The sequence below is a fragment of the Lagenorhynchus albirostris genome, chromosome 5, assembly GCF_949774975.1.
Source record: "Lagenorhynchus albirostris chromosome 5, mLagAlb1.1, whole genome shotgun sequence".
Taxonomy (NCBI): domain Eukaryota; kingdom Metazoa; phylum Chordata; class Mammalia; order Artiodactyla; family Delphinidae; genus Lagenorhynchus; species Lagenorhynchus albirostris.
Genome location: NC_083099.1, coordinates 37,807,766 through 37,833,034, shown reverse-complemented (window position 1 = coordinate 37,833,034; position 25,269 = coordinate 37,807,766). Strand labels below are relative to the sequence as shown.

Sequence of the window (25,269 nt, the reverse complement as noted above, 5' to 3'; positions counted from 1 at the left end):
CTGGGAAATCCATTGATAAACAAGGATTCTAACAAATTACAACTCTTCCTATTTCCTGAACATGAAAAAGAGGCAGAGGCACTGTTTACATTTTGTTAATACTTTGTCCTAAGTTTCTTGATCAAATTTCTCATGTTTTATCGTACTAATATTTACATGTTGAAAATTATTTCTTACAACAAAGTTTCCAGGGCACTTATAACCAGCATGCATCATCAAGGTGCCTTATTCATTTTGTTCTTTGGAAGCACTCCTATAAGAAATGAACAGAATAGTGGTGCTGGGAAAACTGGACAGCTGGACATGTAAAAGAACAAAATCAGAACATTTTCTCAGGCCACATAAAAAAATAGATTCAAAATGGATTAAAGACCTAAATGTAAGACCAGAAACCATAAAACTCCTAGAAGAAAGCATAGGCAGAACACTTTCTGACATAAGTCTTAGCAATGTTTTCTTGGATCTGTCTCCTCAGGCAAAGGAAACAAAAGGAAAAATAAACAACGGAACCTAATTAAACTTAAAAGCTTTTGCACAGCAAAGGAAACCATCAACAAAACGAAAAAACCTACAGAATGGGAAAAAATATTTGCAAATGATATGACCGATAAGGGGTTAATATCCAAAATATATAAACAGTTCATACAACTCACTATAAAGAAAACCCTGAAAAACAAATAACCTGACTACAAAATGGGCAGGAGACCTGAATATTTTCCCAAAGAAGACATACAGATAGCCAATAGGCACATGAAAAGATGCTGAGCATTACTAATCATCAGGGAAATGCAAATCAAAACCACAATGAGATACCACTTCACACTTCACACCTGTCGGAATGACTATTGCCAAAGGACAATAAATAAAAAACGTTGGCAAGGATGTGGAGAAAAGAGAACCCTAGCACACTGTTGGTGAAAATGTAAATTGGTACATCCACTGTGGAAAACAGCATGTAGGCTCCTCAAAAAACTGGAAATAGAACTACTATATGAACCAGCAATTCCACTCCTGAGTATATATCCAAAGAAAATGAAAACACTAATTCAGAAAAATATATGCACCCCAATGTTCACAGCAGCATTATTTACAAGAGCCAAGATATGGAAGCAACCTAAGTGTCCATCAACAGATGAACGGATAAAGAAGATGTGGTGTATGTGTGTGTGTACACACACACATACACACACAAATGGAGTACTACTCAGCCATAAAAAAGAATGAAATTTTGCCATCTGCAGTAACACGGATAGACTTGGAGGGCATTATGTTGAATGAAATAAGTAGGACAGAGAAAGACAAATACTGTATTTTATCACTTATATGTGGAATCTAAAAAATAAAACAAACAAATGAATATAACAGAACAGAAACAGACTCACAGATATAGAGAAGCAACTAGTGGTTACCAGTGGGGAGGGGAGAAAAAGGAGGGGCAAGAGAGGGGTAGGGGATTAAGAGGTACAAACCATTATGTATGTAATAAATAAGCTACACAGATATATTGTATAGCACAGGGACTATGGCCAATATTTTATAATGACTTTAAATGGGGTATAATCTATAAAAATATTGAATCCCTATGTTGTACACCCAAAACTAATATAATATTGTAAGTCAACTATACTTCAATTAAAAAAAAGAAATGTACAGAATATTTAACATAAGTGAAATAACACTGTTGGAATAAAATTAGACACTATGGGATACTAGGACTAAATGGCAACTTCTGTTTTTTTAAACAAATTCAGGTATTTTCAATATCTTATTCTAAAATGGAATCTATCATTAAGGTTGAAAGTATATATATACATATATATATTTTTCTTTTTCTGTGAACTCCTAACATGGGACCTGAAACACAGTATGTGCTCAAATACATATTTTTATTTTTGGCTTTATCTCTTGTCTTTCCATAGTAAGTTACTATGAATAAGAACTCTCTGGAAAAACACTACTGTCAAGAAGTTTGAAAGTCAAGGTGACCTCCTTTACACTTACTTTTATCTTTAAAAAGTTCACGGCAAATCTTTATCTTTGTGCAGGGATATATTTCTTTGATAGTTCAGTGAGTTATTCTCCCCAAAACAGTAATAATTTTGAATAACTCTGGTGTAGCTGTACATAAAAAACAGTTTGTGCTCATAGGACTGTCAAGATATACTGGGAAATAAATTTTAGTTCCATGGCGAGGCAAAGAAACTTACTTAGTGAAAACAAGATAGGGATAATATATTGTGAAAAAGAATGAAAAAAAATTTTAACAGTCCTTTCAAATTCTCCCTCTTGTGCAGTGAGTTTCATGATGTTTATTGTATTAAATATCACTAATGAAAACTCAAAGTTGGAATACAAAGTGCTTCACATACTTTTTGACTAAGAAGTTTTTGAAATGTAGAGAAATTAAAACTGAGGAAATATATAAGGGATAATTTAGCAAAAACCTAAAGATTTTAAAAGGTTCCCAACCCTATTACACTCAAATTAACCCAATTCCCATGTTTCCCTGTGGATTTATATATTTACAAAGATTAGCTTATTTTATCTGTAGCTGTTAATGATTTCAGCTTTTTCTTTTTAATCTATAATGTCGTTTTCCTAATGGAAAATTAGGAAAACGACATTATAGTTTAAAATTAGGAGGTATTTTAGCATTTTCCATAGAACTTTGCATGAAATTTTTTATGCACTCTTTCTCTATTTCTAACTAAGCTACAAAGGTCTTCCTCTTTCAGTAAATGTATGTAGAAATTTATCATGTTGAAGAAAACAGAGCAATACTAAATCATAAAGCCATGTTGGTATATCTTTAGTTTTAGGAGATCCCGTTTAATTCAAATTCTACATAGAGTCACTCACCTTTGAAATGATATTTTATGTTATACTGAAAGCTTAATTGTGGTATGGAAGAAGCCCAGAACAGCTCCTGGCAGCCTCATCTGGACACTGGTGCCCCCAGGCTTTGGCATTGAGGCAATGGCAGTATTATAAACACATAGTCCGATTTTACAGGTTGGAATGAAATTTCCTAACGTGCTATATAGAAAGTTAAATGTAGATAACCAGAGGCATCAAAAATATAAAAAATATACTGCTATGTCAACGATACTTTGGATTGTTCTCAAACACAGAGGACAGCCCTTCTTGAGACATTTTCAAAACTACTAACATCTTGGGATAATCTCTGTATCCCCAGAGACTACATAAAACCTGGTACATAGGAGGGGCTTATTAAGTGTTTGAATGAATGAATTCAAGAACAGCAGAGAAGAAGTGATCCTCAGAGAAGTAGTGCTCAATAAACTCTTTAATTGCCTGCTGATTTTCTTTTCATTAATTCATTGCTTGGAAATGAGTAAATATGAATAAATCCATCTGTGGCCTTTATATGAGTTTGTGACCTGGGTACCCATCAGCCACCACACTGATATACACAGTAAGAGAACATTCTGAAGGGTGGCTGGCAGCTTGGCCTGATCTAGGGAGTCATTATGGTGAAATAACACTTGCCTTTGCCATCTTAAAGCAGTGATGGCATCTATTTCTTCTTCTGCTAGCACCAGGGGCCCTGATTTGGGGAAGCAAGGGAGGGTGTGCCCAGAAGGAACTGCTGGGGCAGCAAAGATAACCTCCTGGTGACTCTTCATCTTTGATCATTTTGTGGTTAGTCAAGAACCTTAAGGATCACTCACTATGAAGAAATCAGAACCTGCTGTTAACTAGGAAAGAAAAAGAGTACCTAACGGCAGTGAAGAGTGTGCTACCAAAAAGTTGGGTGTGTACAACCCCTCATGATTCCTGAAGGCTGGGTGGAGAGCTCAGCCTACCCTCCCCAAGGACAGGGGATCTCTCTGTCTTGTTCATCACTGCCTCTCCAACACCTAGCATAGATTTGAGTTTTGCAGATCAACTATCTCACATGTCCTATGCAACACATTCTAAAATCATCTCTTATTTTTCAAAAAATCATGAAGGGTAGGTATTTTCATTTTCTTTCAGATACACCTGAGGTTCATTATGTCTGTGGCTAAATAGGTTCACCTTTGAGACCTGGTTCATCTCTAAAATAGACACTGATACCTACTCCAGTATTGCTGTGAGAACTAAACGAGACAACGATGAACACTTTTTGGAGAACTTACGTTGTGCCAGGCGCTGTGCTACACACTTTATAGACATGATCTCATTTGGAACTCATGACCACTCTGATTTGAGTTTATTTGCTGGGGAGGGGGAGGGGGTGGTTGAGCCGGGATGTGAGCCCAGGCAGAGTGACTCCACAGTCCACACCCTTAACAATTTCAGTAGTATATGCCAAGTGTCTAGTACAGTACCGAGCATACAACAGGTGCTCACTAAATGTTACTTTCCTTCTTATCTTCCCGAGAGATACTATTTGAAGCAGCAGAAGTTCCATAGGAAGATAAATGACTTTTCCTGAGATGGCAGTGAAAGCCAAAGTCAACATTGGAATGCACCAATTCTAACAGTCTACTCATCTCAACAAAGCTCAGGAAGATTTATTATTTATTACAGATCATTCTGAAGTGACACACGGAGAGTGATGAATAGACTAAAACGTCAAAAATGCGGCTAAATTCTGAGTTTCAATTGGACTAAAGCTAGATGAAAGACAAACACCCCACCTGGTACTTGTTTCTTCATTGGGCACCAGAAGTGGCATCCGTCTTGTTCTCTGGTTGTGCCTCCTGCATGCTGCCTGGGAATCCAAATCTCTTAAGTGCTCAAAGCCTCCATGGTGGACCCAGCCATCTGATGAGCAAGTAACTCAGGTGGCGAGCCGGCCAGCTATCCTCAACTCTGGCCCAGTTAGTAGGACCACTTGGGAGCTGATGCCCTGCTCCACCCCAGATATTCTAGTCTGGTTGATCTGAGGAAGTGCCCAGGCACAGGTATTTTTTAAAAGCTCCCATGCAACTGTACTGGTAGCCAGAGTTGAAAACTGGTCTAGGCAGCAGTCAGGATGTCACTGAATGAACTTAATCCCTCTGCAAGCTCCCAGTTTGATGGGAAGCCCCAGAGTGGTAGGGAGAGAGACATTACGTACTGGGCCCAGAGGCTGAAGAACAGTTCAACAAAGAAGGTGGAAGTTGCCTTTTTAGAGTCTTTAGCCCTGAACACATAAAGGGTTACAGACTATTCTTTCAAGATGCTCTCTTTGGCACTTTGCCCTTCATTTTATTAGTACTATTAATCTTCTGCAAAAATCCCAGGGGCAGTAAATGACTGCAGCAAAAATAGCTTAGTGGAAATAAAAAAGGGTGGAATAAAAAAGAGCATCAGCAGTCTTGTTTTCTGGGACAAGATTACAAGGACCACCAATCCTAACAGAATAGGGTACAAGTTAGACACATCAGTTTGATGGGGTCAGGGTGGAATTTCTCCCACTGGTGCCATATAGGATGATTACTTCGTTATGGAAAGTTGAAAGCTTCGCTGAAGCCTAGTCAGAGATGGGCTATGAGATCATTATACTGTTCCTACATGTTTTATTACCTCTAAGACAACTCTTGATTTTTCACTAACAGGTTTTCATGTCTATGGCACCCGTATTCAAAAGAAATACAACGTTCACTCCAAAGACAAACGTAAATGCATGTTCAGTTTTCTGTGTCACTGTCCCCTCTCTTATCAGAGGTAGTTGAGAGTCCCCTGTCTTTTCCTTATGTCTGTCTCCAGTGGCTCAACTGGAAGGGCAAACAGCAGCCACTAAAGTGTCCGAATAAAGTGCCCAGTCTTTTTAAAGTCACACTGGTACTGAAACTACAGACATTTAGCACACCCTGGAATTTGCGAACTCTCAAGTATAAAACTCAGTTTCAGAAAATGTAGGAAATGATTATCAGAAGAAACCATAGTAAAGGTTGATGGGGTGGAAACAGAAGGCCACACAGTGCCATGAAAAATAGAACTGAACTTGCACATAAGAGAACTTGGGTGGAGGTGTGCCTCATTTGTATTCCAAATATATGCATTAATGACCTGGTCATAAGCCCTCGCATGCTACAAGCTGTCACTCTTGCAGATTTTGTGTAGGTACATCCCCACACACGTTGTCCTCAAACTCTTTACCTTCCTCCAGTCTATCTCTTCTGACTTCAATTCCTTCCTTAACCAGGGAGCTTAGGCTAGCTGGATGACGTGGTTCACCATTTAGAAGATTCTCTTGCCCTATTCTCAGCTCCATTACTTCACTGTTCCTTCATTTCACCTGCCTGGCAAAAGTTCACACCTGGATGAGTCTGACTGTCCAGCTGCTCATCACCTATAACCAAGATGCTGAGCTGTGTTGGAGAAAATCACGGACTGCAGAGAAACATGCATCGTAAATTCTTGATCTACAGTAACTACACAGAGAGCCCACCAGTCCTCTGCTTTTTAATCATTCCCCCCACCCCGTCTGGATTTCAAACCTGCCCTACTTTTCTCAACCTCAGTCCTACCTCCTCCTTCTTTAATGTCACCAGATAAACCTGCCTCCTGCTTCACAGAGAACATAAAAGAAATAAAATGTAAACCCCTCTACTTCCTGCTACCAAAGTTATCAACCTATCAGACGTGACTGCCCATTTCCATGTGGGCTTCCAGCTGCCTCTGGTATGAGAACAGCCCACCTCCCTTACCCTCAGGTGGGCGTGTGCTCAACACTGGCTTCCGAGGTAAGGGAGCACAGAATAAGACAACACCCATCCTTTCCTCCTTTATTCCTGTCCCTGTGGAAGAATGTCCCTTTTCTTTCCAAGGCTGTTTCTCTGCTGATCCCATCTCCTTGCTCCTTCTCAGGGCCCTCACTCCATTGATTATCATCTCTCATTACTGCATCTTCTCTTTGCTTGAATTGTACTTTTTTTTTTTATTGGAGTATAGTTGCTTTACAATGTTGTGTTAGTTTCTGCTGTACAGCAAAGTGAATAGCTATACGTATACATATAACCCCTCTTCCTTGGAGTTTCTTCCGATTTAGGTCATCACGGAGCACTGAGTAGAGTTCCCTGTGCTATACAGTCTGTTCTCATTAGCTATCTATTTTATACATAGTAGTGTATATATATAAATCCCAATCTTCCAATCCATCCCACCCCCCACCTTGTTTATTTCATTTACACCCACATTTCACTTACTTTTGGTTCATATTTGTCTGATTTTTATTTGCCTGGTTAAAAATTTTCCATTTATCTCCATCCTCTTCCTTAAAGAAGGTAACTAGGAACTTTTTTTTTTTAACCCAATCTCTGAAACTTTGTAATTTACTACACTGACACCTATGTTAGTTCTTTACTTCAGATATTTTACGCTTTTAAAAACACTTCCTTTTGTATTTTACCAGTCTTTTGCTAATTTGGTCAAGCCTCATTTACCTCACAGTCCCCCTACATGTTCTGCGCAGGATGTGTGTATACGCTCACAGTGTGATTAACTGGGCTGACAGTTAGTGGGCAATTAACTGACTGTTACATTTAATCTTCTGTAAAAGTGAGAATATTTGAGTCATTTGCAGCCTGTCTCCTTGCCTCTATTCCCAGTCCTCTCGAATTTGCTGTCTGCAGTGTGACCACAACGCCCAGAGTGAGCTTCCTAAAATGCATCTGGCCAAGCAACACCTGGAGTGAAATATTTCAGCGACTCCTCATCACAAAACAGATACATTCCAAGCTTCGTGGCATGGCTTCCAACGTTATTCATAATCTTCCCAAAGTCATCTCTCATCATTTTCTCTCCCACATAGTTCCTTCTCCAGGCTGATTTAGACTCCCAGGCTTCTCTTCCTGAAATTTATTTATCAATTCATTTAGAAAATACTTATTGAGCCCCATAATTTTTCAGAGCCATGCCAGATGGTGGGGTCAAAATGGCAAATATTAATAACGGTGTCTTTTTCCTGGAGCTCCCAGTCCAGTGGGGAAGACAGAAAAATACCACATCCTGGTAAGAGGGGTTGTGATGAGAACTAACAGGAAGCCTCTGTCTAGACGTGGATGTCAGGAAAGTAACCATCAAACCTAGATCTGAGTGAAGGGTAAGTAGGAAATTTCTTTAAAAGGAATGCCTGTGGCTTTTTTTCCTTATCCACCTGACAGATTCCTATCCATCCTTCAAAACCCCACCGCCCCTATCATCACCTTCCTCATTCCCCAGAAGAGGTGGTTGCTTCATCACCTATGCCATTTCTGTGTCCTGTACCTCCAACTCTCTGTCTCTCTACCTCTATTATTGTTAAACTGCTTTTTTCCTTGTTTTCTCTTTGACCTGGCTCTATCCTACCCTATTCATCCTTTCATACTCAGCTCAGATATTTCTTGCCCCAGGAATCCTTCCATGATCTCCTCTTAGGCAGCCCTCATATGTGTTCACATGCACCTCATATTTCTCTCAGAGCCCTGGTCACACTGTGATTCATTCATTCATCCATTGATTCTATAAATGAGTACATATAAGCAGCTTCTCTGATCTAGGCATGTGTTCTGAACTGATAATCAAGCAGGTAATAAGTCAGACTAATAAGCTATCACCAGCAAACATAAATGCAAGGTGTCCTCTGGGGGCACACAGCCCAAGGATCTCATTTTGCCTGGGAATCAGGTCACTGCCCCCTCCCCGCCTCCCCGCTTGTGGGCTGTGTGAGGGTGGCCACTGGTGCTCTGGTGTGTTTTTTCTCCTGTTTCCCCAGCATGCCGTCTGGCACATCTTGTGAAATCTTTGGACACACAAATGAAGGAGAGGAGTGCTGATCCCGTGCTTTCCAGGGATGATGGAATCAGCCTCAGTTTCTACACTCTAAGAGCTCAAACTGAGACATGGGTGGCATCAGAGGCAGTCCATCCACCAGCAGGACCAGGGCAGCCATCCAGCCCTCCCAGGAAGGTGCTGGAAGGAAGGGTGACTGGAATGGTGTGACAGATAACAAAGCCAGACAGAGGGTCACTCCTAGAAATGAGTCTCAGGGCCAGTTTTGCCTTCTGTCTTCAGCCAGAAGCAGTTAAGTATCACCACTGAAAGCAGGTTGGCTGAGTTGGGCTACAGTTTCTGCTCAGAAAGGGCCAAAGGAAAGGGTGGCATAGAGCAGAGTGTGGAGAAACGGGAAGGAAGGTAGAGTAAGAGACTAAGAAGAAACATGACAAGTTCCCCCAGAAAACTTGTTTCTAGTAATTGCAAGCAGAGCGAAGCCAGGATCTTCATCTCCTGTTTCCTTCTCTTCAGCCTGAAGAAATCCCCGTGGTTAGATTGTCAGCGCTAATTTAGCTACAGCTCATTACCTCATCACCCATTTTCTGTAATTGCATGTTGGGTAACCTCCTCCTCCTCTCATTTTAATTAGTAGTCAGATATAAAGTGAGCATTGATGGTATTTTCTGCTTTGCTCTCCTGGAGGTCCTCCTTTGCATATTCCAGGTGTTAGGATGAAGCTTTTATTTACAAATGAGCCTCAGGTCTCACTGATCCTTCAACATGATGGGGAAGTATTAAAAAGGCAAAGCTACATGTTTATCCTGCTGAGGAAAATTCTGTCCATTAGGCAAACTGAGGAAGCAGAAGGTAAACATGAGCTGACTCAGCAAACTGTGAGCATACCTCATGCTACAGAAAGGGCTGGGAGAATTTTGATTTTCAACCTTGGCTACCAAAGACACAGAAAAGGCTCAGATAAGCTAAAATAAGTGGGAGAAGGGCTTTCAGGATCCAGGGATATCTTTTCTTCTTAACTCAGAGCAGAGAAACTCAGAGCACTTTAAGCAAGAGTGCTTTAAATTTCCTCTAGGAATCTGCATTCTGTGGTTGGGGTGGATTTAAACTCTTCCCCAGCTTCAGGGGTGGTTCTTGATTGCCGGCAGTTCTTCAGTGACTGATTCACAGATGGATATATAAGGCAGTCAGAGCTGATGGGATATATGGCTTGGAGCATGTGCAGCCATCTTGTCACTCTGAGGGCAGCCTGAGAATGGACAAGCCTCCAGCTTGCAGAGCTCATAGTCTGATCCCTGGATCAAGCCATTTGGGTCCACTGTCCCTATGAGCCTAAAAATTTCTGTTTCTGCTTAAGCTGATGTTTTCGCTTTGCTTTGAACTGGGTTTTCTGTTCACTGACTCTAGAAGGCTCCTGGTTGGTTTAGTAGTGCTAAAAATAACTGGGATTTTATTCCTAACTTCATCCAGCTGAGGCCTCAAAGGCCTACATACAAATCTCCACACATTTCCCCTCAGTGTGCTAACCCACAGCAGCCTACCCCTCAGGCATCTATACTGCCCTCCAGGAATGGCTCCCCATGGCCCTGCCTCACTTAAGCCAAGCACACCAGAGGCATGGCCCGAACCATACGAGAGGACAGCACCCCATCGGGTTCCCTCATGTTTTAGCCTCACTATTGGAGTAGCTCAATTGCATGGTTGATTGAAATTGAAACTTTCATTTTGGTTTTTATATTGCAAAGGGTACAGGAGGCAGTTCCCTGGCAGTCCAGTAGTTAAGACTCTGCCCTTCCAATGCGGGGCATGGGTTCGAGCCCTGGATTTAAAAAAAATAAGGGGGTATAGGAAAATAATCTTATAAATGTACTCTTCATAAATGTAGAGTGTGTACAGGGCACAGTCTGGGTAAACAATATGAATACACTTGCATATACACAGGTATGCTTTTTCTTTGAGTACAGGAGCTATGGCAGGACCTCATGAGGTCTTGAGGTCTTCAGGGATGCACGGGAGGGAAAGTCATTCAGGGCATCCACACAGAAACGAAAGGTTTGCACTCAGCTGCCTTCTCACTTTGAAATCTCTTACGGGGACAGCTCACCTGGTCATGCGCCAGGGTCGCAGATTCTGGCCCCCATTCTGCCGGTGGAGCTTGGACGGATCTTTGCCTACCCTACTCTGGAGAGTGATGCCAGGAGTTGTTTAGGCTCTGACATTTTCTAGTTCTAAAGTAGAGTAAAGGCACTTTCACCCAGCTGCCACCCTGGAGTCTTAGTGAACTTGACTGTTGCCCATATCACAGCTGATAGAGCTGGAGGGGGCCTTACACGCCTGGTCCAGCTGTTCACTTCTCAAGGAGGAGAGGTGGAGAGGGCAGTGGCTGTGGGCCCATGGAGACTGGAGGCGGGGGATGGCGGGGAACAGGCGGCTGGTGGAGGGGCAGGAGATGCGGGCTTTGTTGTCTCTACCACTGGCCTTGAACGAGACATGTCCCCTCTTCCTGCCTCTGTTTTTCTCATCTGTAAAGGCGGGGATGACTGCAAAGACTAATTCCTCTCACAGCTGTGAGACCATGTTTACAAACTGTCATCACTTCCATCACATTGCCCATATCTGGGTCTGGGGAAAACCTTTTCTCCCCCACTATCTGATGGTTTTGCAACTACTTGTTTTACTTTTGGATCACAGATTAACAAATGAGGGCTACTCATCCTTTTATAACTGCACTGAGGGAGATTAGGGTGTGTGTGTGTGTGTGTATGTGTGTGTGTGTGTGTGTGTGTGTGTATATGTACACTTGAGGTTGTGTAGACTCTTCTGCTTCCTCTTCTCCAGTTCTTCCCTGAATCCAACTCTGACAATGTGCGGGGCATCAGGCTGTCCGTTTGTCACCCAGCTGTGTCTCAGCTCCTGACACCCTCTATGAGGGAAACAATGGCACATGGCCGGCAGCCACTGATAATTCAGAGGGCAACCAAGTTGTCAGCAATTCTGAAGATGGATTTTATCCATCAAAGTAGAAAATGAGGAAGAAATATTCTAAAACAATTTTATAAAAATATAAATGCCTCTTCATTTTTAATGTGTATGCACCATGGCATTTATTCAAGGTAGATGTTCCAGGAAAAGTGACAAGCCTATAATTCTCTTGTTATATGTTTAATATTCATGCACGATTTAAATTCTGTGGGTATCCTGGTCTTAAGATAGTTCACTCTGTGTTAAGCAAAAAAATTGGTAAATGTTCTGAGAGAAGAAATTGCCCTTTCAAAATTGTTTCTCGTGTCTCAGAGGCATTTTATAAATACTTAATGTTGTCGTTGTTATGTTATTATAATAATAGGAGAGATGGCTAGTTTACATTGGGTTTAGCAACAAGAATGAGAGTCACGAAGGGTGTCAAAAATATCATTCATGTTAAACATTTAACGTCATGTTTTCCCAGTGTCAAAATATTTAGTGCAGTGAGAGCATCTCTAAGGCAGAGGGAGATGAGCCAGGAGTACATTCTGCACATATGCAACACATTAAGAAGAAGCCCACACAGTTTAATCATAAGATTCACTGCTTTTGCTCTAAAAGGTTCCCTTGGCTAGGGCAGGGCACAAGGCAGACAGGCCCAGGTGGCAGGCGCTGAATGGAAGGGGAGGTGAGCTCAATCTGCCCGCCCCAGGAGCCTTCCCAGGACACTGGCTCCAGAGAACCCCGAGGACAACCCTGAGCTGGGCAGGTTTTCCCCTTGGTGACCGCAGTTCAGGTGGAGATGCCTCAGCCAGCTCCAGGGCCTGGGCCTGGAGGCAGCAGCCAGGATAGAAACACAGCCAACACCTGGCTCACCAGATACCAGTGCACACATGTTGCCATCTCCTTCCACCTGGTGAGGACAACGGGTTCCAACCCTACCACTATGCCTCAGAATCATCGGGACAGTCTTTTTAGAACACCTGTGCCTTGGGAGACCCTTATTCAAAAGGTCTGGGTGGAGACTGGTTATGTGCTTTGCAAAAAGCACCACAGGTAATTCTGCTGTGCAGCCAGAGTTGGGAAGAAACACCTCTCGAGAGACTCAGTGTCTCCAAGGTGTTATATGTTTTACTTTATGACTTCATTCCTTCAAGGATGAAGTGTGAAAGGCCTGCCTGAATGAACACAGAACATGATGATCGTGGAGTCAGTTTGCTCTGCCTGGGAATTACCACCTTGAGGTTTATGGAAATCAGGCCCCAAAGGCACAGGGTGTTCCTTCCCTTCTTCACTGCTAGATCCAGACCCAGCCCTGTCTGGCAGGAACACGTAACATGCCCTCCTGACCAGTGAACAGCCCAGGAGGACTCCTTTGGGGATGATGGTCTTCTACACGAGGATCCATATGTGCTCAGCTGAAAAATGAGCAAGTGACCACATACCCCCTGATCTGTGCTCCTCCCCCTTCCCATAACCTTGCTCACTCCCTAGAAATGACTGACTGTTTGCTTTGCCACATATACCTGTGCAATGTTTTACAAAACTAGCAAAATGCTTTTATTAGTTAGGGTTCTCCAGAGAAATAGAACCTTATAATTTCTTATAAAATTTGTTATTATATATTTATATATATTAATATATTTTATACTTATATATATTATATATAATTATAATATATAATAAAATATATTTACATAGAGAGAAATTAAATAGAGATATATATATATATATATATATATATAGAGAGAGAGAGAGAGAGAGAGAGAGAGAGATTGATTTATTGTAAAGAATTGTGTCCCACGACTGTGAAGGCTGAGAAGTCCCAAGATCTGTCATCTGCAGTTCAAGACCCACGATAACCCATGTGTAGATTCAGTCCGAGTCTGAAGGCCTGAGAACCAAAAGAGCCGATGGTGTGTAAGTTCTAGTCCAAAAGCCAGCAGGATCCAGGAAGAGATAATGTTTCATTTTGAGTCCAAGGGTCAGGAAAATCTGATGTTCTAGCTCAAAGCAGTCAGGCAGGAGGAGTCCCCTCTTATTCGAGGGGGCTCAGCCTTTTTGTATTATTCAGGCCTTCAGCTGACTGAAGGAGGGCCATCACCCACATTAGGGAAGCCAATCTGCGTTACATAGTCTATGAATTCAAATGTTCATTACATCCAAAGTCATCCTCATGACACACCCAGAATAACGTTTGACCAATTCAGGCACCCTGTGGCACAGTCACAGTTGACATAAAATTAACTATCACATGCCTTTCTTCCTGCAAGCCTCTTATGTGGAGGGAAGCACGTATATCCCACAGTGAGTGGCACAGGGTAAAGTCTGCCCCTTTTGAGCACCTGTAGGAGCAGCTGCCTGCTGTGGGGTGTCACCTCCAGTGGCATGAATCAGAAGCGGCCCCTGCTCCTAATGTGTGTGGGTAGATGCCCCTTCCATCTGCAGCAGTGAGAGCCCTGCTGCATACTCTGAGCCCCAATCCAGCCTAGACTCGTGTCACTGTGGATAGAGTAGAGCCCCTGGTCCCTGACGCATGTTGGGGATAACCCTCGATGCTGGGCCTCTCTCTATCCCCTCTTCTCACCTCCACTTGGCGTTCTCAGTTTCTGTGTTGATACGTTACTGGAGAAAGCCAAAGAACCAGGTTGGCTGGACCGCAACATTTCATGATGTCTGACTTTCCCTGGATCTTCACTATTACCCACTGTGCATCTTGTCATTCCTTAGAGATTGATCCACGTACCCAGTCATACATTCAATAACTATATTTGTGCACCTACTACTTGCTAGATACTGTGATCTGCTGACAGTACGATAGGGATGTAGAGAAAACAGAGGTGATCTCTGGGAGCATGGATTCTGACAGACTCCAAAAGGCAGGTGTCCTAAACCTGTCCAGATACCTCAGTCCTCTGTATTTGCAGGTGACCTCAGTGACAACCATGGGTTCAGCCTTGTTAGAATTTCCTGGGTCTTTATTTCCAGCTGGAGCTCTCTCCAGCCCTCCCTGTGCCCCCTGGATATCTGAGGCTGAAGCTGGCAGGCTCTCGGGTCTCCTCTTCCGAACACTGCTCCTGCTTCTCCTCCATTCTCCTTCCTCTTACTGCTCCCTCCTGCATCTCCTTCTTCTGAGATTTCAGCCCGTCCGTTTACACACCCAACCCAGGAACTGGGGCACCCTCCCCTGCTCAGGTAGACCTCTCATTCTGCATCCCAAGGTCACCGAGTCCTGTTTATTTTTCCTCCTAAAAAATCACCCTCTTCCTGTACATCTTTAATATCACTATCTCATCATCTTGACTCCAGTCTCAACCCTTTCCCCCTCTAATCTAGCCTTCACATCATTGCCGGAAAACAATTCTAATACATCTTATCATGTCCTACTCCTGATCCAAGTTTTTCAATGGCTTTTCACAAGCTGGAGCAGGGTTTTAAAGCTGTTTTTTTTTTTTTGGAAGAAGGATGCTTATTTTCCTTCAAAATGTAATATGAAGCACTAAAAAGAAATGAGCTATCAAACCATGAAAAGACACGGAGGAAACTTAAATGTATATTACTAAGTAAAAGAAGCCAATTGCAAAGGCTAGATACTGTAGGATGTCCATACTATATGAAATTCTGGAAAATGCGAAACTATGAAAACAGTAAAAGAATAAGTGGATGCCAGGTGTTAGGGGTCAGAGAGAAATAAATAGGCAGAGCACAGAGGATTTTAAGGGCAGTGAAACTACTCTGTATGATACTATAATGGCAGATACCTGTCATTACATTTGTCCAAACCCATAGAATGTAAAACACCAAAGTTATACATATACCCAATGTAAACTATAGTCTTTGGGTGATAATGGTGTGTCAGTGCAGGACTGTAACGAATGTACTACTCTGATGTGGGTTGTTAATAGTGGGGGAAGTTGTGTGCATATGAGGTGAGGGGAAATTTCTGCACTTTCTGCTCAATTTTGCTGTGAACCTACTCCTGTTCTAAAACATGAAGTCATTTATGACATACTACATTAAAATTTTACATTTAAATTTACACTAAAAGTCATATTTATATTTTCATTTAGAAAAAGTGGAGCTACATTGATGGAAGCGGTGGCAATGGAAGGAGGAGGGCAGGGAGAGGTGGAGCCCTGTCCGTGCCTCATCCCCCAAGTATTCCCTGAGACCTTGGGGATGTAGGACTTGGAGGAACACCAGAAACCTAGAGGACTAGAGCTCAATGCCTTAGCAAGGCAAACAATGGCTCTCCTGATCAGGCCTAGCTTTCCTTCCAGGCTCGGTTCTTGTGGTTCCCTAATACCCTGCATTCGAAATATTCTGCACATACACTAGTGTTTCCCACAGTACCTCCTGCTCCATGGGTCTCCCTCCAGGCCATTGCTCGTGTTGCCTCCTCTGTCTTGCATCCTTCGCCCTCTTTCTCTACTTAATGACTCCCTTCAAGTCTCAACTCAAGCAGCACTTCCCCGGTGAAGCTGCTCCAGATGCCCCAAAAGACGTTCCTCATGCTTGATTCATCCTGTACTCTCCATCATGGCATCCGTCCAATGCACTATTTTTGTGTGCCTGACTCCTGCTACGCTGTGCGCAGTTTGAGAGCAGGGCCCTTGCTTCTTTCATCTGGATATCCCCTGCAACCAGCATGATGCCTGGCTTCCTAAATGTTTGCTGAGAATGAATGAGTGAATGAATGAATGAATACATAAATTCTCTCTTCCTCTCTCAGAAGATGATCCCACTTCCCACTAGACTGAGATGATGTTCAATCACTCTTTGGTGGATTTTCTCCCTTCCCATCAGTTTCTTTGACTTTGGGTCTTGATAGCAGTGGTCAGTGTATTAATAAATCAGTCCAGCCACAGCAGCCCACAGGTAGGTTTCCACTTTATTTTTTTCCCCTATTCTTTTGTTAGCAGAATTGTGTTCCTTTAGATGTAACTTCAGTTCGTCCTTGGGTTATTTCACCTTTCTGCTCCCATTTACATACGCTCTTAGTTTATCAAAAGGAAGCTTGGCAGGGCAAGAAATTCCCAGCCTGTCCTTCTCTGGTGGAGAAGAAAGTCAGAATTGTTAGCTTTAATATGACCTTTAAGGTACTTCAATAAAAGACATCTGTAGTCGTGTGATTGCTTGGGATATTTAATACTTAATTTTCAAAGCCTCAGTTGAACACGGGCTGTATCTGAACTGATATCCCAAGCCTATAACAGTAAACCCAGCTCCACCTGGACTTGAGAGCTGAGGTCTGCAGAGCCTGACAAATTATCTAAGCCTGGTGCATTATTCCTTTCTATGATTTTTTTTGGTCTCCTATGGTTTACAGAGGTAGCTCAGAAAAGTTCTCAAAGAATACTTATTCAAGCTTTGTTACCTGTTTTGAATGAAGCCAGTCAATCCCATGAACTTCCTTGTTTCCTCCTAATTTTTCATGCAGTGTCTAATCACAAGCATTCAAGCTCTTAGAAAAAACTTGAAGCTCAAATCAGGACTTTCTGCTCCTGAATCAAGTCTGTTCAAAGTTCACCAAAACAGCTACAGCTCACACACAGTTCTAAAAAACTGCCGTCTGCCCTCTGGGGACTCATTTACATGTGGCACTTCACAGGCACCTGAATTTTTTATAGTCTTAGGGCTTTTGGTTGATTTTCTCAGTACTTTTGATGAAATTATTTTCCACCACAGATACTGATTCTATGAGATAATTGTGTATGATTACCGTATTTCTTAATTCATATTTTCTTAAATTGCTATATTTCTTAATTTCTTTCAATAATAAATAGTGAATAGTTATTTACTATTAAGCACTCTCAAAAAAAGCTAAGGTTAGAGTATCCCTGATAATGAATCTACAGGGTCTTTCAAATACAAGTAAGTGGTAATAAAATCAAAGCCATAAATTAAGCAAATGTCAAATTCCCTTAGTCTTATGGTGAGCAAAGACCACCCTCACCTCCCAAATCATATCATTAAGAAGAATCAGAAAAACTCAGGCATCACTAGCCTTCAATGTTTTTGCAATACTGTAAAAGGAGGCAGAAATTGTTGCCACTATCTTTTATTTATTTTTTGTTGCCACTATCTTTTATTCTTTCACTACCATCCCTTCCCTGATCTCCACACTTCCATTCAACAGGGTTCAAGAAACCCTCCTCCCAATTCCTCCCCCCAACTAGCTTTGGATCTCACATCATCAGTCCCCTCATGTTGTAGTCACTTACCCATCCCTAGTCAATCCCTCTCATCTGAAAATTTTAGCTCTGGCTCACTGTCACTCTCTCCAATATTAGTTTTGCCATACGTTTTAGTGATTTCAATGACCCCCAAAGTAATCCTTCCCTGAACCTTTATCTTTCAGGCCCTTGACCTCTTCTGGTCTACTCATCTTGCACTCAGCACAACCTCAGCCACTCTCCCCCAATGGACATGCCTTAGACTTTGTCATTACCAATAACTGAACCCCCCATGACCGTAGTTTCAAGCATCCCCCTTTCAAACCACCACTTTCTATTCTTCCAACTTACTATCTCTGCTGATCTTACTCCAACAATCCTTTGGGCCCCTGGAGGTACAATTCACTGATCCTGCCCACTTTTCACTGTCCCTCTGCCTCCTCATTTTCCTGGCTTCAGTCCTCATTTTCCTCCCTGCTCAGCTTCAACCCCAAAGTCCACCATTACAATCACCCCTCTGCATAAACTCTCAGCATCTCTGCCTCTCTTTTCTTATCTTATGCCCTTGAAAAACCCCACCTGGACCTGCATGGTTGAACAAGACTGGAGGAAAAACACACGGCCATAGAGATGGTCTCACTTCAAATTTATTAGCATGAATCTCAAGCAGATCCTTAATGCTGTCTGGCCACTTTGATCCATCCCTTTGGTCCATTCACTCTTCTGCTCTCATCATCCTCTCTCTCCTCAAACTTTCAACACCTCCCTTTCATCCTCACTAACAGCTGATGACCTTGCTTCTGATTTCACTGAGAATACAGAAGCAGTAGAAGATAATTTCTAAAGATACCACCACTGCCACCCCATCAACCCACCTACCAGTCTCAAAGCCCATGTACTCTTCCTTCTTGCATGTTACTTTCCTCTTGTGTCCTCAAGAAATCATTCCAGGTATTTTTCTTCTCTACTTATCTTAACCATTTTTTTCCTTCTCAAAAGAATTTCTTAATCAGTATGTAAATATACTGTCATTTCTTTTGTGTGTAAAGGTACCCTCTCTGACCACACTTGCCTGTCCAGCTTCCATTCCATTTCTAGGCTTCTCTTTATAAAAATAGTCATCAAAAGAGCAGCCACCAGTGTTTCTCTTTCCATGCTCTCTTAAACCTATTCCAATCATGCGTGAGCCCCTGACTCCACCAAAACTGATCTTTTCAAAGTCATCAGTGACTTCCATGTTGCTAAACTGAACGATCAATTCTTGGCCCTCATCTTGCTTGACCTATGTGCAGCATTTGACAGGGCTGGTCTCTATCCCTCTTGAAACGCTGGATTCTTAGGACTCCCTGGTCTCCTGGTTCTCCTCCTCCATACCCACTGCTTGTTTTCAATGTTCTTTGTTGGCTCTTCCTCATTTCCCCAACTTCTTAATGGACTTCCCAGGTCACAGACCATGTGCTTTTGCTTTCTGTAATATCTATGCTCACTCCCTTAATATTCTTATTCAGTCTCATGGCTTAAACAGTATCTACATGTTGGTGACTCTCAAGTCATCCTACATCCAGCTCACATCTCTCTTCTAAACTCTAGATTCTTATATCCATTAGCCTATATACCTCTTTTCTTGGATGTCTAATATGTCCCAAATCAATTGGCTCTCCCTCCTTCCTAAGTCTCTCTTCCTTCATTCTTCCACATCTCACTTACTGGCAACTCCATCTTTTCTGTTTCTCAGGCAAAAAAAACCGCTTACAGTCATCTTTGACTCTTCTCTTTTCTCTTGCATCCCAAATAGAGTCCAACAGAAGATCTGCCAGGCTTGACCTTCAAAACATAGCTATAATCTGACCATTTCTCACTACTTCCTCAGCTACCATTCTGGTCTAGACTCTCTTAGGTTACAGAAATAGTTCTGTTGATGCTGAATTGCCTGAACACCAAGGCTGCCTTTTCCCTTGTCTGGGGGATGTCTGGAAGCTGTATGCTACCCCAAGTCTCACACTCAGATTTTACCATTTCAGATTCATTCTTATGATATTAGAATTGCCATCTCTACTTACTATTCTTTAAATATTTACAGCTTCTGGGGGGAAATGTATATATAAAACTTTTTCCCTAAAACATTTAAGGTACATTATAAAAGTACATAAAATACATTAAAATATAGAAAAAAGTGAGAAAATTAAGCAAAGGGAAGATAAGGATAGAAAAAAATTCGTATGATGCTGCAGGTGAGGTCAGCATACAAATACATGCCATGAGGTTCTTCACACTTGCTAAATGGGAATAACAGAGGAGTCCCTTCCTCTAAGATGTGCTTTAATATCAGGTTTCTTTTTGCTTAATGGGCCCCCATAAGGCATCATGATCACAGTGGCTCCTTGAGTCTGAGAAGGGGAGGGCTGTGTGGGGCAGGAAAGGCTCAGAAGGAGAAATGAGGCAATTTTGGTCACGAAGTCCCTTCTCACCTGAGACTGGGTCCTGACCTACACCCCAGTCATTCCCTGGTATCCTCCCCAATCTCCCACCTCCCAGCCCACCCCCACATGATACCCTGAGTACTTACCAAGACCCAAGCAAGAAACTCTGAGTCCTGATTTTCCAAGATTCCTAGAATAAAAATAAAGCAACACATGGTCATTTCATCAGGTGAATTTTAACTGGGAGTATTAAATCTCACTTAAAATTTTTTTTAATTGAAATACAGTTGATTTACAATGTTGTGTTAGTTTCAGGTGTATAAATCTCATTTTTGATGATGTTGCTCCTGACTAGAGCCATGGTAGAGGCAGAGCCTCAGATGCAGGCCTGTGGTTTGGGGAAGAGACTCTTTCATCTCCATCTGGGCACTAGAAAGCCCAAAATGTGCATAGGCTCAGCACAACAACAAAGTGTCCCCACAAAACATAGCTTTTCAGACCTAATGATCTTCTTCATTAATTTGCTTACAAATGTATTGTCTCTCTCCTTCTAGAATGTGAGTTCCTTGAGGGCAATTTGATGGATAGGGATTATTAAAAGAACAAATACAAAATAATCCTTTAGGCTATTTAAACTAAATTTTATATATATATATATATATATATATATATATATATATATATACAGTTAACATCTTTATTGGAGTATAATTGCTTTACAATGGTGTGTTAGTTTCTGCTGTACAACAAAGTGAATCAGCTATACACATACATATATCCCTATATCTCCTCCCTCTTGCGTCTTCCTCCCACCCTCCCTATTCCATCCCTCTAGGTGGTCACAAAGCACCGAGCTGATTTCCCTGTGCTATGTGGCTGCTTCCCACTAGCTGTCTATTTTACATTTGGTAGCGTATATATGTCCATGCCACTCTCTCACTTCGTCCCAGTTTACCCTTCCCCCTCCCTGTGTCCTCAAGCCCATTCTCTACATGTGCGTCTTTACTCATATCCTGCCCCTAGGTTCTTCAGAACCATTTTTTTTTTTTTTTTTTTTAGATTCCATATATATGTGTTAGCATACGGTATTTGTTTTTCTCTTTCTGACTTACTTCACTCTGCATGACAGACTCCAGGTCCATCCACCTCACTACAAATAACTCAATTTCATTTCTTTTTATGGCTGATATATTTTAAAAAAAAAACAAACAACACTACACAGGGACTTCCCTGGTGGTCCAGTGCTTAAGAATCCGCCTTCCAAAGCAGGGGATGTGGGTTCGATCCCTGGTCGGGAACTAAGATCCCACGTGCCATGGGGCAACTAAGCCTGTGCACCGCAACTACTGAGCTGGCGCCCTCTGGAGCCCACATGCCACAACTAGAGAGAAGCCCGCACACTTCAACAAAGATCCTGAGTGCTGCAACTAAGACCCAATGCAGCCAAAATAAATGAATGAATGAATGAATGAATTAATTAATAAAATAAAATAAAAATAAAAAAGCTGAAAATGCAAACCTAAAAAAAAAACTACACAAAATTCCTACAAGAAGGTCGGATAGTCCTTAAATGATTCTTCCTTTCCTCATGAACACCTTTGCTTTTCATCCTTAAAAGTTAATCCAGGGAAAAGAAATATATTTTCATTCTCTAAGTAGGGAGAGAACTAGGTGCTCTAATCTTCACTGTAAAGTGTTTGTCTGTGGAGACCCAGACCCAACCCATTTTCCTGTCATCCACCTAACTGCCATCAGAGAAGAAATCAAATTCTCAGAGAGAGGATGCCTCATAGAATTTTGTAGGGGTCCAGTGTGAGGAGATGAATCTTACACTATTGCAACATGGTAGAAAAGTGTATTCCTTACTCTCTGATCAGATGCTCTTATAAGAGCACAACTTTTCTCCATGCTTCTACCCAAACAAAACAGCACCAACTTTTCCAATAAAATTTTCCACAGCTCGGTTCTTCCAGGTTCTCTCTTGATTCCTCCACAGTTTGCCTTCTTTAGAGCTAGTAACCAGTGCTCTTGTTTTTACATCTATTTCTTTTCCCTGCTTGCTATTATTGTCTATAAAATTCCACCTAAGCAACACATTTCATTTCCTAGCATGGTCCAAAGTGCATCACACTGCAGAGTTGAAAGACCCAGTTTTTTCTGCATTTGTTGTAACTAGCTAGGTGACCTTGGAGAAATCACTTCCTTCCTTGGAGTTCAATTTCTTCATAGTACGATGGGGTATTATACTTATGCCATTCATTCAGCATCACTGTGGTGGGGCTAGAACATGATAATGTATGCTAATGTGTTCACAGTAGACGAATGCAAAGCGTAATTATTTTTGGTGCTTTCTGACTCTACTCACCCTGTCACAGACATAGTGCTAAATTTTCCATATGAATTGGATATGTCCACCTGGCAGGAAACTATCACATAAAGGTATGTGTGAAAAATACTTTGAACTGCTAAATAGGAGAAAAATAATTGGACCTCTCCCATGATAATAATTTGCACCAGGAATTGTTCTTTTAGTAGTTTCTCAGAAAACCACAGGATGTACAGCCAAAAGATCTTGCTTCGTGGTCTAAAAGTCTACTTTTTTGGGGGGGGCATGTGGGATATTATTTCCCCTACCAGGGATGGAACCCATGCCCCTTGCAGTTAAGTGCCGAGTCCTAACCACTGGACTGTCAGGGAATTCCCAAAGTCTGCTGATTTTAAAGGATAGGAATATAGAGCAAAAGCTATATAGTGGGGAGAATAAAAAAAGACCTACACCAGAACAAAAAAAGCAAAATAATACATAAGTGAATAACAGTCTTCCAGGTAGAGGTACTTGACATTGATGAATTAGTGAAGATTTATTCACAGGTTACCATGTTCCAGGCAACGTGCAAGGACATGCAGATACAGAGAGGAACAAGGCACAGTTCTCTACCCTTAAGGAGTTCTCTATCCTCTACCTTTTCTGAGAGACACAGAAAAGCAACCATATAATCACAATACAGTGGGGTATATCCTCCCATGGAGGTCTTTGAGAGCACATGGAGGAGCTATCTCAGGTTTGTATTTGCATAACTATGTGGGTGTCATGGGGGAAAAGATCAAGGTAAGGAGTTTCATGTAATTTTAATATCTTTCAGTGACTCTGCGCACAATAGGGAACCATAACTTGGTGCAGAAAACTATGCAAAGGAAGAAATTTTTCTAACAAACTCAAATAGGGCAAGGTTATGACACTGGGCACTTGCTGAGCAGCATCTCAGCACCCAAGGTAGGGAGACCTGCCCTAAGTTTCCTTGCGACAGTGACTTAGGGAGATAATGATCACTCTGCTATGGGTTCGGAAGGCCACACTTGAGAAACCTGAGAGTTGTCAGCCAACACAAACTGCAGAGTAACAAGTACTCAACATGGCCCATTTTATTGCCATTGCTGTTTAAACACCCAGGCCAGATTTTCTGGAATGAAAGCCTTAGAAGATTTTGTACTGTAAGAAGAGTTCAATTAGAGACAAATATTGATACAGTGATGATAGGTCCCGCACTGAGCCTTAGTGTTTTTATTTCCTTTAACTCTTTCTCTGAATATTTTTACCTGCTGGAAGGAATGATTACCAAATAGAGCTCGTTGTTTTTATTTTTTATTTTTAATATTTATTTATTTGGCTGTGCCAGGTCTTACTTGCAGCACACGGCATCTTTAGTTGTGGCATGTGGGATCTAGTTCCCTGACCAGGGATCGAACCTGGGCCCCCTGCATTGGGAGCAGGGAGTGTTAGTCACTGGACTACCAGGGAACTCCTTACAGTTGGTTGTTTTTAAAGTGAGAGGTATTTTCCGTGCAGAAGCCATATCTGGTCTCTAAGTCTTATTTTTTCCAGGGGTAATCCCACGTTCATGTCTGCACAATACTAAGTGGAGGTAGGGTGATTATTTAGCCCCTCTGATCCATTTAAGCTCTGCTGGATAACAGAAGCCCAAATACTTGACACATTTGATCTAATGAGCCCAAAATACGTCATCTGAAAGCTTGTTTGTGTGGCTATAACACCGAATAATGGCCAAGTTTACACATCCTGCTGGGCTGTGACAGATGTCCTGGAACCTTCTCTATCCCGATCATAAGGAATTTTCATGCACACTTCATGACCTTGTGTGACATTGTGCATTGAAACAACCTAATGTAATTGCATTTTATTTCTTAATTCCTCAGCGTTAGCACAGGTGAGGCCACAAAAAGATTCTGTAAGCACATCAAATGTATAATTAGATTGAATTTCTTTCCCATTTGATTCAAAACAGTTGCATTGTACCGGTTTTCCTATTTTATCTGTGTCAGATATACCAGAAGGAAGTCTCACTGTGTTCATTTTTAGTATGCGCTCCTGTTCAACTCAAAATAAAAGCTCCTCTTTCCCAGGTGAACCTGAGCTGCTCGTCTGCTAATATTAGAAATGAATGACATCAGTATGGGGGCACGGGACACATAGCTTTGTCAGTCAAATTTTGGAAATCCTAAATCTTAAATCAAAGCTTCAGGAAAGAGTTACTGCAGAAGGGATATAGCTTCTTGAGAAGCCAAGGTTACATTTCTTCTTTCTGAAGGCAGAATTGTCCTCTCAGTGTCTGAACTTGTTTTAGGAGAATGGTTAGTTCCATGGCAGATGCATTAAATATAATTTCTAGTGTCATTTTGTGGAGCATCCATCATGCACTTTTTATTTTAAGGCAATAATAGAATTGTGAGAACTAAAATCCAGTGTCACTTAAGGCACAGTATCAAATGCCATTTGATGCTTACAGGTCCTTTACAAATCAAAAGATGCTTAAAGCAGAAGATTAGCAACCTAAATGTGCTGTTTTAAATTGCTTGCTTCTGAATACATATATCTTAGACATTACTCAGAGTTGTAAACTGCTTGGAAGAGAGGAATAGCTAGCTAAAATAGGTATCTTGCATTTGACCAAGAAAGATGCATACTGCATAGGACGAAAATCCCTTAT

At 41.7% G+C, this 25,269-nt stretch overlaps 1 protein-coding gene across 3 annotated transcripts in view; it reads right to left on the bottom strand.

Annotated features, from left to right (window-relative positions):
- The window catches only part of KCNAB1 (potassium voltage-gated channel subfamily A regulatory beta subunit 1), a 419,111-nt gene that overhangs the window by 114,269 nt on the left and 279,573 nt on the right, over window positions 1-25,269 (bottom strand). For all 3 annotated transcript variants that reach the window (XR_009540663.1, XM_060149876.1, XM_060149877.1), the window contains exon 2: window positions 20,410-20,453. Coding sequence is in view for 2 of the 3 variants with exons in the window: in XM_060149876.1 (XP_060005859.1) it covers window positions 20,410-20,453 (44 nt within the window). In the remaining variant the exon portion in view is untranslated. The remainder of the gene's footprint in view (window positions 1-20,409; window positions 20,454-25,269) is intronic.